We start from the raw sequence: 14,775 nt of genomic DNA on the forward strand, positions 1-14,775 counted from the left end.
CTGATCACTTGAGGTCAGGAGTTCAAGACCAGCCTGGGCAACATGGTGAAACCCTGTCTCTACTAAAAATACAAAAATTAGCCGGGCATGGTGGCGCCGGTAATCCTAGCTGCTTGGGAAGCTGAGGCAGGAGAATCACTTGAATTCAGGAGGCAGAGGGTGCAGTGAGCTGAGATTGCAGGATTGCACTCTAGCCTGGGCGACAGAGCAAGACAGAGTCTCAAAAAAAAAAAAAAAAGAAAAAGAAAAAGAAAAAAAAAGTGCCCTTATTGGTATGGAGTAGGACATGGAGAATGGCATGGCGTTCTGTCCTGGGTTTGTGCGGGAGTGGGCACAGGAGGGAGGCTCTGTCCTCCGGACTCTCCTGACAGGAGCGAGGCTCTGTCCTCCGGACTCTTCTGACAGGAGCAGGGCCTTTCTACTAGACTTTTACTGAGGATGCTGCCCCCATGCCAGGGGGCAGATAATAGAGTCAGACTGGCCCTGCCACCAGTGAACAGATAGGGCAAGATGAAGGGCAGGGACAGGTACTGAGTACGGCTGTAGAAATAAAAATAATCATAATAAGAATAAATTTATTTTAATATATCCTCATTCTCAGAAGCAATATGGTGTTATTGTGCCCATTTACAGGGGAGGGCACTAAGGCGTGGAGAAGCTGGATCCTGCCAGTGTCAGAGCAGGGTGCATCCTCAGTCCAGCCTTGTGTCCCCATGCCTCACTTATAGCCTGCTGTCTTGCCATCTCATTTTCATTACCTGCTTTCCCCTTGCAGGCAGGGATTTGAACTCAGAGATGCTGGGCGGTCACAGAGCTAACAGGGAATGACCACTGTAGTCAGAGGGAGTGGTCAGTGGAGCCATTTGATCACGGGAAAGCCGTCTGGCTAGAGGGAGGTGGGGGCAGCTGCAGTAGACAGCCTTCTGGGAAGACGTGCAATGAGGGCCCTGGATGGGAGCAGAGGGCGCTCCAGGTGGAGGGAGCACAGGTCTAGTAGAGGGTCCAGATGAAAGGAGTTTGGGTGAGAACACCCTGCTGATAGTGACATCCCTGACCTATAATAATAAGGAAAACAACCACTGCGCAACGGAACAGGCTGCCCTTCATCCAGTGGACACTGACCTTCTCAACCCCCCACTCCCCCAGGATGACAGGTTAGCATGTGCCCTGCCTGCTGTGGTGGATCCACGTGGAAGGAGCAAGACCCACACAGAAAATGACCCTGACCCCATGTGAGAACATGCAAAGGGCAGTTGCAGGGGTTAGTCTGAGGCCTGGGAGGAGTTAAGCTGGGAAGGAGGGCCACGCATTCTAAAGAGTGAGAGCTGCCTGTGCCAAAGACAAGTACATCTATTCGCAGCATGGTCCCAGGTTTCTGTACTAAAAGATACTGATAGACCTAGCTGTACACACACACACGGATTTGACTCAGACTAGACTTGGGTCCAAATCCAGCAGTAACCCTAGTGGACAAATTGTCACCCTATTGTGGTCACCAATTGTGGAGAAATTGTCACCCTAGTGGCCACAGTGTCTTTAGGACACAGTGCTGTTGTGGGGATAAAGTGAAGGGATACCTGTAAAGCGCTTGACATGGTGCCCAGCCCAGTAAATACCCAGCCTGATAAATGCACAGCATACATCTGCTGCTGCCATCATCCTGTATGCAGGACAAAGGGGCAATGAACAGAAACAGCCACCTGGTGATTGTGCTCATCTCTGAGAGGCAAGATTAGTGGTGATTTGTATTTTGCTTTTTTTTTTTTTTTTGAGGAGTCTCACTCTGTCACCCAGGCTGGAGTGTAGTGCAGTGGTGCGATCTCAGCTCACTGCAACCTCCACATCCCGGGTTCAAGTGATTCTCAAGCTACTCCCGAGGAGCTGGGACTACAGGTGCCCACCACCACGGCCGGCTAATTTTTGTATTTCTAATAGAGACGGGGTTTCACCATGTTGCCCAGGCTGGTCTTAAACTCCTGACCTCAGGTGATCCACCCACCTCGGCCTCCCAAAGTGCTGGGATTACAGGTGTGAGCCACTATGCCCAGCCTGTATTATTTTTAATTTTTATTATCTTTTGTGGTTTTCTCCTTTTTCCACAATGAGCAGCGACTACTGTTTGATAGAAAATAAAAAGCAGTGTAGGTTGCCCCATGCGGGCATGCCTAGGTGTGCGCTCCTCCAGTGCTGAGAACCATGCTGTACCTGGCTTTGGGCAAGGTCCTTCACCTTTTTGGGCTCACTCTCCTCATTTGTAAAATGGGGCTTTTCCTCTGGCCTGCCCCTGTAGGGAGGCAGGTGCAATGCTAGGTATAAAGGGCTGTTGAGTACCATAACATACATGCAGGGGTTACTGTTCTTGATTTGCTTGTGTGTTTTGGTTTTTGAATTTTTTCCCCACAAACAGGTTTCTTCTCTTGACAGCCTCTCCTAGCTCTTTGACTTTGGGGATGGGGGACCGGGGATAGTACCTACATGAAAAGGCTTTGAGCTAGAGACAGGAGGCATTTGCGCCCTGGACAGATTCACAGGAAGAGAACTGCAGGTCATTTATCAATGGAATTTCTCTATTTGCATCCAGAGATCTAGGGGTGCAGAAAGATTGAGGTCCACTCCCAGAGCCCCCCTTTTACATGTGTACATTCTGTCACACACACACACACACACGTGTGTGTTTTTAAACACATTTGGTAACATTCCCTTTTGAAATGTAAAGTTTCACCTGCTACATCTTGAACATTTTCCATGCCCTTTAGCTCCCATGGGATCATGGCTTTAAGCTGCCACACAGCAGTATGTCATTTGGATATATTGTCGTTGGCTGGGCAAGCCCCACTTGGAAGGGATTTGTGATCACTGAAGCCTCCCTTTAAGGTCTGTGGCCCCCGCTCCCTGCTTCACTGGCTCAGCCTCTGGAAGAGGAGACAGTGCTTCTGCAAATCCTCCTAGCAGCCTCCTAGAGAGCCTGCCTTTTATCCGATGAGGAAGCAGGCCCGGGGCAGGTGAGGGGCTTACCCCGTGATACAGCTGTAGAGGGGGGACCAAAGCCAGGACTGTCCTTCATGTCCATGTGCTGTGGCAGCTGGAATCCTGCACTGCCTCCTCTCTCCTAGCTCTTCACAACTGAGGGTGGATTTTCACCCAACCAGCATGTATTTATCCAGCAACACTTTCTCTCAGTTCAGAGGATATATTGAGCAGTTATTATGTGCTAGGCACTGAGGGGATATAGTAGTAAACAAGGCCCATGTGGACCCTGCCCTCAGGCAGCTCACAGACCGCGGAGTGGGACAAGTGAAGCAGAAGTTAAGCACAGGTTTCTGCTGTGGCAAAGCTGGCCCAGGGCACTCAGGAGTTTAAAGTTAAAGTGTCTGCAGAGAAGGCTTCCCTGGTGAGACTGAGCTGAGCCTTGAGGGGAGCTAAGGGGAAGTTACAGGCACAGGGACTGGGAGGTACAATGGGCAGCCTAGAAATTGGCTTTGGGGACAACTCAGACCTAGGTTTCAGCCTCCTACGTCTATGTGATCCAGGGCCAGGACCCTTCCAAGTTTTTCCCCCTTGTGCATTCTTTTATTTAATTGAGACAACGCTGTATGCATAATTTAGTATACTAAGTTGAAAAAAGCAAGATGTGATAAATGTTTCCTCCTCTTGTTAAACCTTTGTGCTGAGCTTGATTTTTTTTAAAAAAATGGGCTAATATTAATTATTCATTCTAGAGATTATGCCATAGTTTACTCACCATTTCTTTATAATTGAACATTTTAGCACTTTCCAAATTATGGCCACTATTAATAAGGCCACAGTGAACATATGTGTGTGTGTGTGTGTGTGTGTGTGTGTGTGTGTGTGTGTGACAGTCTCACTCTTTTGCCCAGGCTGGAGTGCAGTGGTGCGATCTTGGCTCACTACAACCTCTGCCTCCCAGGTTCAAGTGATTCTTCTGCCTCAGCCCCCTGAGTAGCTGGGATTACACGCATGTGCCACCATGCTCAACTAATTTTTGTATTTTTAGTAGTGATGGGGTTTCACTGTGTTGGCTGGACTAACTCCTGACCTCAGGTGAGCCGCCCACCTTGACCTCCCAAAGTGCTGGGATTACAGGCGTGAGTCACCGCACCCAGCCCGGAGAACATCTTTTTCCACAAAGTTTTGCTCTACGTTGTGAATTTCAGCCTCAGACTCTTCAGTACCCCCTCTTTCACACTTGTTCTGGGTCTCGGTATCTTCCTCTGTTCAATAACAGTGTCCATCTCACAAGATTGTGACCAGGTGAAGTCAGGCAGTGCATAACCAGCAAGCCCCAATCCTGGCAGGCCTGGAGGTTCCCACACGCCTTCACTTTCCTCTTTCCCAGCTTCCTGTGTGGTAGTCAGGGTGGGGAGTCTTCGACCCACCAGGCAGATGGGGCCCCTGAGGCCTGGAGGGAGGCCCTGAGTGAAAGCGGTCACACTTACTGAGCTTCTGCGATGTCCCAGGCATGGTGCTGATACATGTTTACCTCTGACCTTCAAAATAGCCCAGCAAAGTCAGGGACATCATCTCCACTTCACAGATGAGGAAACTGAGGCCCAGAGGAGTTAAGTGACTTCTCCAAGGTTGTACAGTGACCTCAGGCAGCTGAGGATTAACACCTGGCCTCCAGCACCTTTCATATGGCCCATTTCCTCTTCTCCCTCCTTCTCTGTGTCCAGATGTGTGACGGGAGCCACACGGCCTCCACCCTCCGCTATTGCATGACGGTCAGCGGCACAGTGGTTCTGGTAGCTGGGACGCTCTGCTTTGCTTGGTGGAGCGAAGGGGATGCAAGTACCCAGCCTGGCCAGCTGGCCCCACCCATGGAGCATCCGGTGCCCGAGGGCCCCAGCCCCCTGCTCAAGTCCGTCAGCTTCGTCTGCTGCGGTGCAGGTGGCCTGCTGCTGCTCATTGGCCTGCTGTGGTCCTTCAAGGCCAGCACCCGGGGGCCACCCCGATGGGACCTCTATCACCTCTCCAGAGACCTGTACTACCTCACTGTGGAGTCCTCAGAGAAGGAGAGCTGCAGGTCAGCAGGGCAGGGTGGGGCAGCGGGTGGGGATCACAGGTAGGGGCCCAGTCACACCAGCCCACCAACCAGCATTTGTAATTCCAGCAAATTCTCATGGGGTTCCTCCTTTGGACCAGGCTTTGCCCTGTGCCCTGGGTACATGGAAGCTGATCAGTACAACCCTGAAGGAGTTTAAAGCCCCATGACAGAGGCTGATGATGACAAACTGGAGTAGGTAGTGCTGTGTGAGAGAGGCATGTCTTCTAAAGACATGGAGAAACCTAGGAAGGCTTCCTGGAGGAGGTGGCAGCTGAGCTCAGCTTGCTATGGGACAGAATAGCAGAGGGTTAAAAGCCTAGACACAAGAGTCAGACCCACTGGACCCTGTTCTGGTTCTATCACAAACTAGCAGTGGGTCTTTGAGTAGATCATGCAATCCCCCTAAACTTTTTAACTTCGTCATTTGAAATAAAAAGGACTAATAGCAACAGCAATAATAGCAAACCCCTCTACAGTACCAGCCATGTGCCAGGCACTGTTCAAAGTGCTATCCCATACTCCCTCAGCTGATCCTTACAGCAGTCCTCTGAAGTAGCTACTGTTATGAATTGCATTTGTAGAGGAGGAAATGGAGGCATGGAGACACTAAGTAACTCAGTCAAGGACATCAGCTAGTGTGTGTCAGAACCAGGACTTGAACCCAGGCAGTCTGGCCTCAGAGTCTATGCTCAACGCCCACTCCCTACTTCCGGTGACACTTGGGAAAATTAAATGAGATATGTATGTTGAGCTTTAGCCCAGTGCCTGGAACACAGCAGGTGCATAGCAAATGTCAGCTTTTCCTCTAGTGGACGTGGTGGAAAAGAGGCATTTTAGGCAGGCAGAAGAACATGCACAAAGGTATGGGGATGGGGACAAAGTGTTGCATGAAGACAGCGTCTCTCAACCTTCTGTTTTCATTATCCGTCTCCCCACCCTGCCTTGTGCCATTCTTCTTAGACTTTCTTTTTTTCCCCCAAATCCTCCTCCACGAAATTGTAATACCCCAGATACACTGTGTATTTGTTTATGTTCTATATGTGTATCTGTGCTTTATACATAAAAAGAGTATTACCCTCCCCAAGAACCAGTGTTTGTCCTGTTGAGAATGCATGCATTATGCATGCCCTTTTATGTACTTATTTATTCAACAAAGTACAGAGTGTGCCTATGTGCCAGGGGCCTGTGTACATCACCTCCTGTCCTTCTTTCTGTTGCCTCCAAGGTAAGAATGACTGTTGTGTCTGCAGAAAAGGAAGGGGAGGCATAGCTAGAAAGTGGCAGGAGCCTGCTGGCTGCACGGCTGGCATTCTTCCCCCCGCATCAGTCCTAAGCCCTGGATCCCTGTGTGTGAGGGGCTAAGCCAGACTGCTGTGAGCTGGCCTGGGACCTGGGACCTGAATGCTCTTCCTCCCTATGTTAAGAGGGAAAGTGTTGTCCGAATCAAAGAATGTAGGAGCATTACTGCTACCAGCCTGTGCCTTCTTAACGCTAGAGATGATGCAGTACAGTCGGCCCTTTCTGTCTATGGGTTCTGCATCCATGATTCAACAAACCATGGATCCAAAATACTTGAAAAAAAGAATTGTGTCTGTGCTGAACACATACAGACTTTGATTTCTTCTCATCATTCCCTAAACAGTACAGCATCATAACTACTTACATAGCATTTCCATAGTGTTAGATATTGCAGGGCCTTGGGGACACTCCAGCCAAACCCTTCACTTCTCAGATGAGAGGCCTGAGTCTCAGAAAGACCAAGTGACCTACCTGGTCATACAGTGAGTTAGTGGTCAGTTGGAACCAGGCCAGGCCCCAGATGCTCTGGACCAGAGCCTGCTCCTCCCACCCAGCTGGATGTGAGTGCAGGGGCTGGGTGTTGCCTGTACACACAGCCATGTTGATGCAACAGGGTCTAGGCACAGCTGCGCCTGGCAGGTGGGGCCCCTTGGCCCTCACTCCCAGTGGGCCAGGGAGGAAGCCCACCCAGGAGGCCACAGGGTGATCCTAGCCCATTGAGCTCCAAGACCCAAGTCGTAGACTCAGAAACTGGGTGGCGGGGGGTCGAGGAGGCTGCTTTTGCTGGCGGTGCTCTTTCCTGTCCCAAGGCTGACCCAGCTCAGCCCTGCTGCCTGCAGAGCCCAGCACCTGGCCCCCATGGGTGGCTACTCTGCTATTCTTGCTCCCAGGCACCTCGGTCTCTGGTGGTGCCCGCTGTGGGTAACTCCAGGTCAGAAACAAAACCTTCCTGAGCTGATGGCTTGGGCAGGTCCCTTCCCCTCTTGGCCTCGGTTTCCCTGTTTATTCATCTACTTATTCTTTCATGCATGTACCTAATATTGATTGAGCACACGGAGGTACGCTGGGTCCTATTCAGAGAACTGAAGTGCCACAGCGGGCAAAACAGACAAAGCCCCTGCCCTCAGGAAGCTCATATCTTCAGTGTAAGTCCCCTTAGTGAGGTGACTGGGTGTGGGGCCTCCAGTAGTCCCTGCTCTTTCTTTTAGAAGCTGTGCGTCCTTGAGGATGTTACTTAGACTCTCTGAGCTGTGTCTGACACCTCATCTCTCAGCTGCGGTGACAGACCTTTTCCCTATCATCGCTGTCAGGCTCAGATGAGATGAGAGTTAGGGAAGCATACATGCTGTAGCTGGTACACGCACCTGCTTTCTCTGCTATTCCTGTTTTAGTTTACATTGCACCCTCATGCCCACTAGATTTGAGCCTCAACTGCTTATGAGGTAAGTGTAAGGATTGGGTCCATTTGACAGCTGAGAAAACTGAGGTGAGGAGAGATGAGGTGGCTTGGGGGAGAGGTGTCATGGGTGGACTTAGCTTGAGCATTGCTGTCAGACGAAGCTGGGACTTTGCCACTTAGCCGACACATGGCCTTTACTCATCCATAAAATGGGTGTGGGCCTCTACCCCCGAGGGTGGTTGAGAATATGAAAGGAGATTAGAGAACTTAAGTGTTGGGCAAATTGTTTCATCCTTTGCCCCACTCCTCCTAGGTTTGCCTGACTCAGCTGAAGGGCAGTGGAGCTGGTGCCAGGCCCAGGTCTTCTGCCCCAACCAGGCTGCAAAGATTAGGGCGAGCCCTGGCCTCCATGGCACTTCCTGTGCAGGGAGACCACTGTGGCAGGACTGCCCCACACAGCTGAGAGGCGCCACATCCAGAGGCACCATGAATGGGGCCCGCTCCCAGAGGGGTGTGATGCGGCTGCCCTGCTCACTGAGTTCCTGGCATCCTCGACTGTGACCTTGGTGACTTGGAGCTGGGCGGGCCCAGCTGGCCACTAAGGTGGCAGAAGGTGGTGTGAGGGCCGCTTCACATCTGCCCTCTAAGCAAACTTCCTGCTGTGGGCAGAGCTCACTGGCACCTGTGCCCTGCCCTGCCAGCTGTCACCTGCTGGGATGGCCCCAGGCCTACCCAAAGCCTGTCTCACGTGTCCAGGCTTCTAAGCGGGGCCGGGGCATGGCTGGGAGGTGAGCAGGCAGGAGATGGGCCTCTGGAAGCTAATTACTCTCACTTTTCTGTGTGTTGTGAAACGTTTGTTTTTCATTTTTTTCTTCCCCTGAATCTGAAAGGGGAATTATTATCCTCATTTTACAGATGAGGAGAAAGAGGTTCAGAGAAGGTGTGAATGTGGTCCAGGTCACACAGCAATAGAACCCAACTTGCCTGCTGCCAGGGGCAATATTATGTATCCCGCCCTCATCTGCAAGGATGCTGGGAGCTTAGAGGAGGGTGAGGACAGGCACCGTCTCAGCTTCCTGGGCTGTCTTCCAGAGAAGGAAGCGAGGTCTGTGAGAATCTGTGGAAGCACTGGACATGGAGTTCTATGTTTGGGACTCCTGGCGGGTGTCCCAGGGATTTCTGGCTGGTGCCCTGCCCTGTACTGACATACAGGCGGGGGTTCAAATCCAGCGTCCCATCAATCTGCTCCATCACCCTGGTCTGTGATTGGGAGCGGTGAGCCTCCCAGCAGGCTGCTGTGGGGCTGCAGTGGGCCCAGAAGACACATTGCCAGAGAAAGTCCAGGTCTCCAGTGGGTGTTGGGCGTTCACCTGAGGGGCAGCAGCAGCTTCCCAGCATGGGCCCTCCATCAGCCCCTGGAGCTGAGTCCCATCTACTGCCTCTTCTGTTCCCCCGGCTGGCCTCTTGCCATTGGCCTTTCCTCGGTCTAGACAGTAGGACCATAGGTGTGGAATAAACTGCTTCCCAGCAGCTCCAAACCGAGGAGCCTGGCAAGTGACTCAGCCTCTCTGTCTTGTGGAGCCTGCCATCTAGAGGCCTGTGATAAGCTTTGCTCCCCCACCCATTCCCCACAGGAGCCCCTTGAGATTCTGTTCATAACCCCACTTACATCCCAGGCACTGAGTGCCGCCCTGCGTGAGCCCATTTAACCTGCACTCTGTCCTGTGAGGCAGGTGCCACTATTGTTCCCCATTTTACAGGTGAGGAAACCAGGCCCCATGAATGGAATTACAGACCCATGATCTCCCAGCAGGAATGCATCCAAGCAAGGAGGTGAACCACCAGTGCCCAGACTCATAACCACCCTCAGTGTTGGAAGGGACCTTCAGGATCACCCCCAAAGCAGGAGCAGCCCACACCTAGGATCAGTGACATTCCCATCCCACTCCCCACTGTGTGTCCCAGGTGGGAAAGGGGCACTGGATCCCCAGAGATGACCCGCCAGGGCTCTGAGGAGGCCGACAGCTGGTCTTGTTCCTATCAGCCTCAGGCTGCCGGGGGCATGGGTGATCTGTCTCAGGGTCTGGCCTGCAGAACCTGGTCAGCGGAGCCGCAGAGAACCTGGTCTCTGCCTCAAGTCCCTGTGGAGTGGTTTAGTTGGCCAGGGGTGGGGACAAGAAAAGAGTCACAGGACAGTAAAGCTGTCCAGAGATAGAAGTGGTTGATCTGGTAAGTGGTAAGCTCTCCATCCCTGGAGGTATGCACGTAAAGATAATCACTTGGCAGACATCATATCAAAATCTAAAGCATCCAGATGGGCAGAGGAGTTGAGGTCTTCCATTCTGCCCTGAGCATCCCAGTTCTGATCTGGTAAAGGATATTTCAATAGGTGGGATCCTTTCTCTCTATGGACCACCATCACTCAATCTTTCAACAAACACCCCTAAGCACCTACCCTCAGCCCCTGAACTCTCAGTCACTGCCCTAGGGCAGGACTTCTCCTGCAGAGAGGACTTAGGAGGCACCAGGAGGTGCTGGGGGCACACACAGGGAACTAACTCTATGGAGCAGGGAGGGGGTGGCGGGAAGGCTGAGGGCCGAAGGGGCTGGCTCATGCCAAGTTTCAACTGTGTATATGGGGCCTTGGGGAGCCGCAAAGGCTTGGAGCAGGGTGTGAAGACTTCTCTGCCCCCAGCCTTTCTCACTGTCTCCCCGGCAGGCAGCAGGGTCTGTCCCAGCCCCTGTTAACAGCCTCTCTTCTGTTCCCGCAGGACCCCCAAAGTGGTTGACATCCCCACTTATGAGGAAGCCGTGAGCTTCCCAGTGGCCGAGGGGCCCCCAACACCACCTGCATACCCTATGGAGGAAGCCCTGGAGCCAAGTGCACCAAAGGATGCCCTGCTCAGCACCCAGCCTCCCTGGCCTCCACCCAGCTACGAGAGCATCAGCCTTGCTCTTGATGCCGTTTCTGCAGAGACGACACTGAGCACCACGTGCTCCTGCTCAGGCCTGGTTCAGATTGCACAGGGAGGAAGCTAAAGGCTCCTAGCGGGCCCTGAATCCAGAGACAAAAATGCTGTGTCTTTTCCAGAGTCTCGTGCAGTGCCTGGGCCACAGTAGGCACTCAACAGATGTTCATTGTCGAAGGCTGTTCTATTTATCTATTGCTGTATAGCAAACCACCCCAAATTTAGTGGCTTAAAATAAATCCCATTTTATTATATCTCACGACTCTATGAGTTGCCTAGGCCCAGCTGGGGGTGTTCTGCCCTCTGTGGTATGGGTGACGGCCGTCATCGGGGGCCCAGCTGCCCAGAACATCCTGGGTGGCACTCCTATGGCCAGTGGTGAGTGCTGGCTGTCAGCTGGGAGATTGTGTGCAGGTGAGAAAACTGGGGCCCAGGGGCACACACATCACATTTATAACAAGAAGAACATGGCCTCTGAATTCAGACCACCTATGTATAGGTTCCACAGGTACCTTTTTTTTTTAGACAGGGTCTCACTGTGTCACCCAGGCTGGAGTGCAGTGGCTCAATCATGACTCGCTGCAGCCTCTTTCTCCCAGGCTCAAGCGATCCTCCCACCTCAGTCTCCCAAGTAGTAGAAACCATAAGCATGCCCGACTAATTTTTAAAAATTTGTTGTAGAGAGGTAGCTTGCTCTGTTGCCCAGGTTGGTCTCGAACTCCCAGCCTCCTAAAGTGTTAGGATTACAGACGTGAGCCACTGTGCGCAGTCTGCCATGTACCATCTTAGTGACTTGGATGGGTGACTTTTCCTCTCTCCGCCTCAGCCTCCTTATCTGTAAAATGGGAATTAAGGATTCCCTCAAAGAGCCGATTTGTGAGGATTCAGTGAGATGATAGCAACTGACATGTGAGTTCACACTGATGCCGCCGTCAATGGCTCAGTGCTGAGGCACCAGATAATAAAGGCAGGTGTCTTAGCCCTGAGCCAGGTGCCTAGTACGTGTACAGTAATTGTCAGTTGTATTAGTAGAGGTAGCCCTCCTCCACCAAGGGAAAATTCGGCCTCTGCTCCTATACCTCCTGTGACGGGAAGCTCACTACTTTTGCTCACTTTGCAGATGTGGCAGAAACATCTACTTTTGACCAGCCCCATTCTGCATCCCTACGTCTCTAGCCCATCCCACTTCCATGAAAAGAGGTGAAGTAACCTTCCCAGGGTCACACTGCCAGCAGGGGTCCAAAGGCCTGCGGCTTAGTCAGCTGGAGAAGGGTGGCATCCCCAGAGCCTACTGTGTACTGGGCCTGGTCCTCTGCCATCGTGTCATCTTCAGATGCCCTGCGACAGGTGGTGGTGTCAGCATTTGACAGGTGAGGAGCTAGCTTTGGAGAGGTAAAAATCCCAGACGATAAAGTCACAGCCGGTGTGGGGTCCTCCCACCTAGGCTGCGTCATTGTCACAGTAGCCACCATCTGGTCTTGGTCTCTCTGCTTCTCCCTGAGGCCCTTGCAGTCTCTTCTCAGCCCAGCAGGCAGAGTGATCTGTTCAGACCCAGGTCAGATCATGACCCACCCCGCCCCGCCGCACCCCACCCTTCCCTCCCCCGCCCCGCCCCTGTGGCTCCCAGCTCACCTTGAATAATGAAAGCCCAGGCCAGGCACCATGGCTCACGCCTGCAATCCTAGCAGTTTGGGAGGCTGAGGCGGGTGGATCATGAGGTCAGGAGTTCAAGACCAGCCTGGCCAAGATGGTGAAACCCCATCTCTACTAAGAATACAAAAGTTAGCTGGTGGCGGGTGCCTGTAATCCTAGCTCCTCAGGAGGCTGAGGCAGAGAATTGCTTGAACCCAGGAGGTGGAGGTTGCAGTGAGCCAAGATCGCACCACTGTACTCCAGCCTAGGCGACAGAGAGAGACTCCTTCTCGGAAAAAAAAAAAAAGCCCAGACACTGGTCTGGGGAGAGGGGAGCTCTGAGGCCTGATCTGAGCCTGTCCTCTCTCCTGACCCTCTCATCTCCTGACACTCCCTCTCCCTGCTCTCTGCTCCAGCCAGTCTCACTGAGGCCCTTGCACTGACTGTTCCCTCTCTCCTGAAGCGCTTCCTGGGGGCTGGCTCTTCAGCAACTTGGGGATCTCTTCTGACCCGCTCCCTCCCCCATCACCAAACTCTGGATGCCTCCTGTGCCTCCCTCCCTTCCTCTCCTTTACAGTCACTGCTTCACCCTCCCTTCTTGGTATTAACACAGGACAGCCTAGGAACCTGGAGGTGTAGGTGTGAAGTGACCTTGGGTGGGTTAGCGGAGTTAATGAGTTGCCAGTGTGACCAGGAGGCACCATTTTACTGGGCAGGCACTGAAGGGGCAAGGGCGGGGAGGGCTGGAAGCACAGAGAGAACTTTTCTGCCTTTCTGTCCGATCCACTCATCTGTGTCGTAACTGGAAGCCCGCAGGAGGGGCCATGACTTGCTCAAGGTCACCAGCATCATGGAGGAGGCTGAGTCAGGGGTGCAGAGGGAGACAGACTCCTGACCAGGCCATGTTACTGTCCTCTTCCAAGCCAAAGTGGCCTCGCTGTGAATGGGGGCTCCCCATTTCGTGCCCACCGGCAGGGTGCCTGACCATGGAGCCATGTGAGGGCCAGCTCTGCCACTCTGCAGCCCCCGGGGGCACCAGTTTGCTTGCTGATTTCTTTCCTCCTGGGCCCAACCGTCCAGTTTCTTCACCTCCTATTCAGACCTCATCTGGTGCTGGCCACCAGAGTCTCAGATGACGGATCCTCAGAGCTCAGACCTCTCCCGTGCTTTCCTTGGGCCCCTCCCGGGCTTCTGTTACCTGCTGGGTGGGCTTGGTGACCCCTGCCCCTGGAGCTCTCCCCTTAAATCAGCCCATCCCAGTCAGAAATCCCTATGCTACCCCCTCAGTGGCTCAGCGCTGCTCACTGGGATCTTTCTCTAACTGAAACATTAAAATCTGGTTCTCGTCTTTCCCCTGCATAACCTCTGTGAAAAATGTCAGACACCTTAGCCCCAGCAGGTTTCCTGCCTGCATTTCCTCTCCGGCCTCTCTCTCCCACGGACACAGATTCCATCCCTCTATTCACATGAGCATCCAGAGCCTACCCTGTCCTAGCCCCTGGAGATACAGCAGTGCTCAAAACAAAATCCCCACCCTGTGGGTGCTTGATTTCTAGCTGGGGGAGACAGACAGACAAGAGACAAGATAAATCACACATATAGTATGATGGGTGGCTGTGAGCACGATGGAGAAACATTGGGAAAGGAATACAGGGGACCCCTGGGGAGGCGATTCTGCAGTTTTATAGCAGAGTCAGGGAAGACCTTACTGTGAAGGCAACATTTGGGCAAAGGCCTGAAGGAGGTAAGGGAGGGAGCCATGCAGCTACAGGAAGGACAGCACTCCAGGCAGAAAGAACAGCAGGTGCGGAGGTCCTGGGGTGCATGCATCTTCTGGGAACAGCATGGGGCCAGGGTGGTGGAGTGGGTGAGTGAGAGGGGGTGTGGCGGGAGGCAAGCTCAGAGGATTGATATGCAGGCAGCGTGGGCCAATTATCCAGAGCCTTTTGGGTCATCTTAAAGCATTTGGTTTTTACTCTGATGAGATGGGAAGCCATTACAGGGCTCCGTGCAGAAGAGGTACATGTTCTGACCCAGTATTGGGGTTGCAAAGAGACTTCAGAGGTCAAGGATAGAAGTAGACACCAGTTAGGGAGAGAAAGAGATGATGGAGGCTCAGACCCGATGACAAGCAGTCGTGAGGGGTGAGAAGTGATTGGATTTTTACATGTTGGAGGTAGAGCCCATAGGATGTGGGTGTGAGGGAGGAGGTGAAGTCGGTGGCATGGATCACTAACTGGAAAGATGGGGTTGTGGGAGGGGCAGAGCTGGGGAGGAAGACACAATGCAGGCAGCCTGTGCACAGCACTTAGAGCTTTCTCGCCAGCCATGTGTTGGTGGGTACGTGCCTCAGTGCCTTTGCACATGCTGGCCTCTGTGCCTGGAAGGTTTCTCCTGCCCCATCAGAACTC

General features: G+C 52.8%; 1 protein-coding gene across 1 annotated transcript in view; it reads left to right on the top strand.

Annotated features, from left to right (window-relative positions):
* The window catches only part of TMEM61 (transmembrane protein 61), an 11,997-nt gene extending 1,006 nt beyond the window's left edge, over nucleotides 1–10,991 (top strand). The window contains exons 2-3 of the mRNA XM_011973887.1: nucleotides 4,695–5,044; nucleotides 10,535–10,991. Of these exons, the coding sequence (XP_011829277.1) occupies nucleotides 4,695–5,044; nucleotides 10,535–10,802 (618 nt within the window). The 3' untranslated portion in view covers nucleotides 10,803–10,991. The remainder of the gene's footprint in view (nucleotides 1–4,694; nucleotides 5,045–10,534) is intronic.
* The last annotated feature ends 3,784 nt before the right edge of the window (nucleotides 10,992–14,775 follow it).

The sequence above is a fragment of the Mandrillus leucophaeus genome, unplaced genomic scaffold (assembly GCF_000951045.1).
Source record: "Mandrillus leucophaeus isolate KB7577 unplaced genomic scaffold, Mleu.le_1.0 Scaffold14, whole genome shotgun sequence".
NCBI lineage: Eukaryota > Metazoa > Chordata > Mammalia > Primates > Cercopithecidae > Mandrillus > Mandrillus leucophaeus.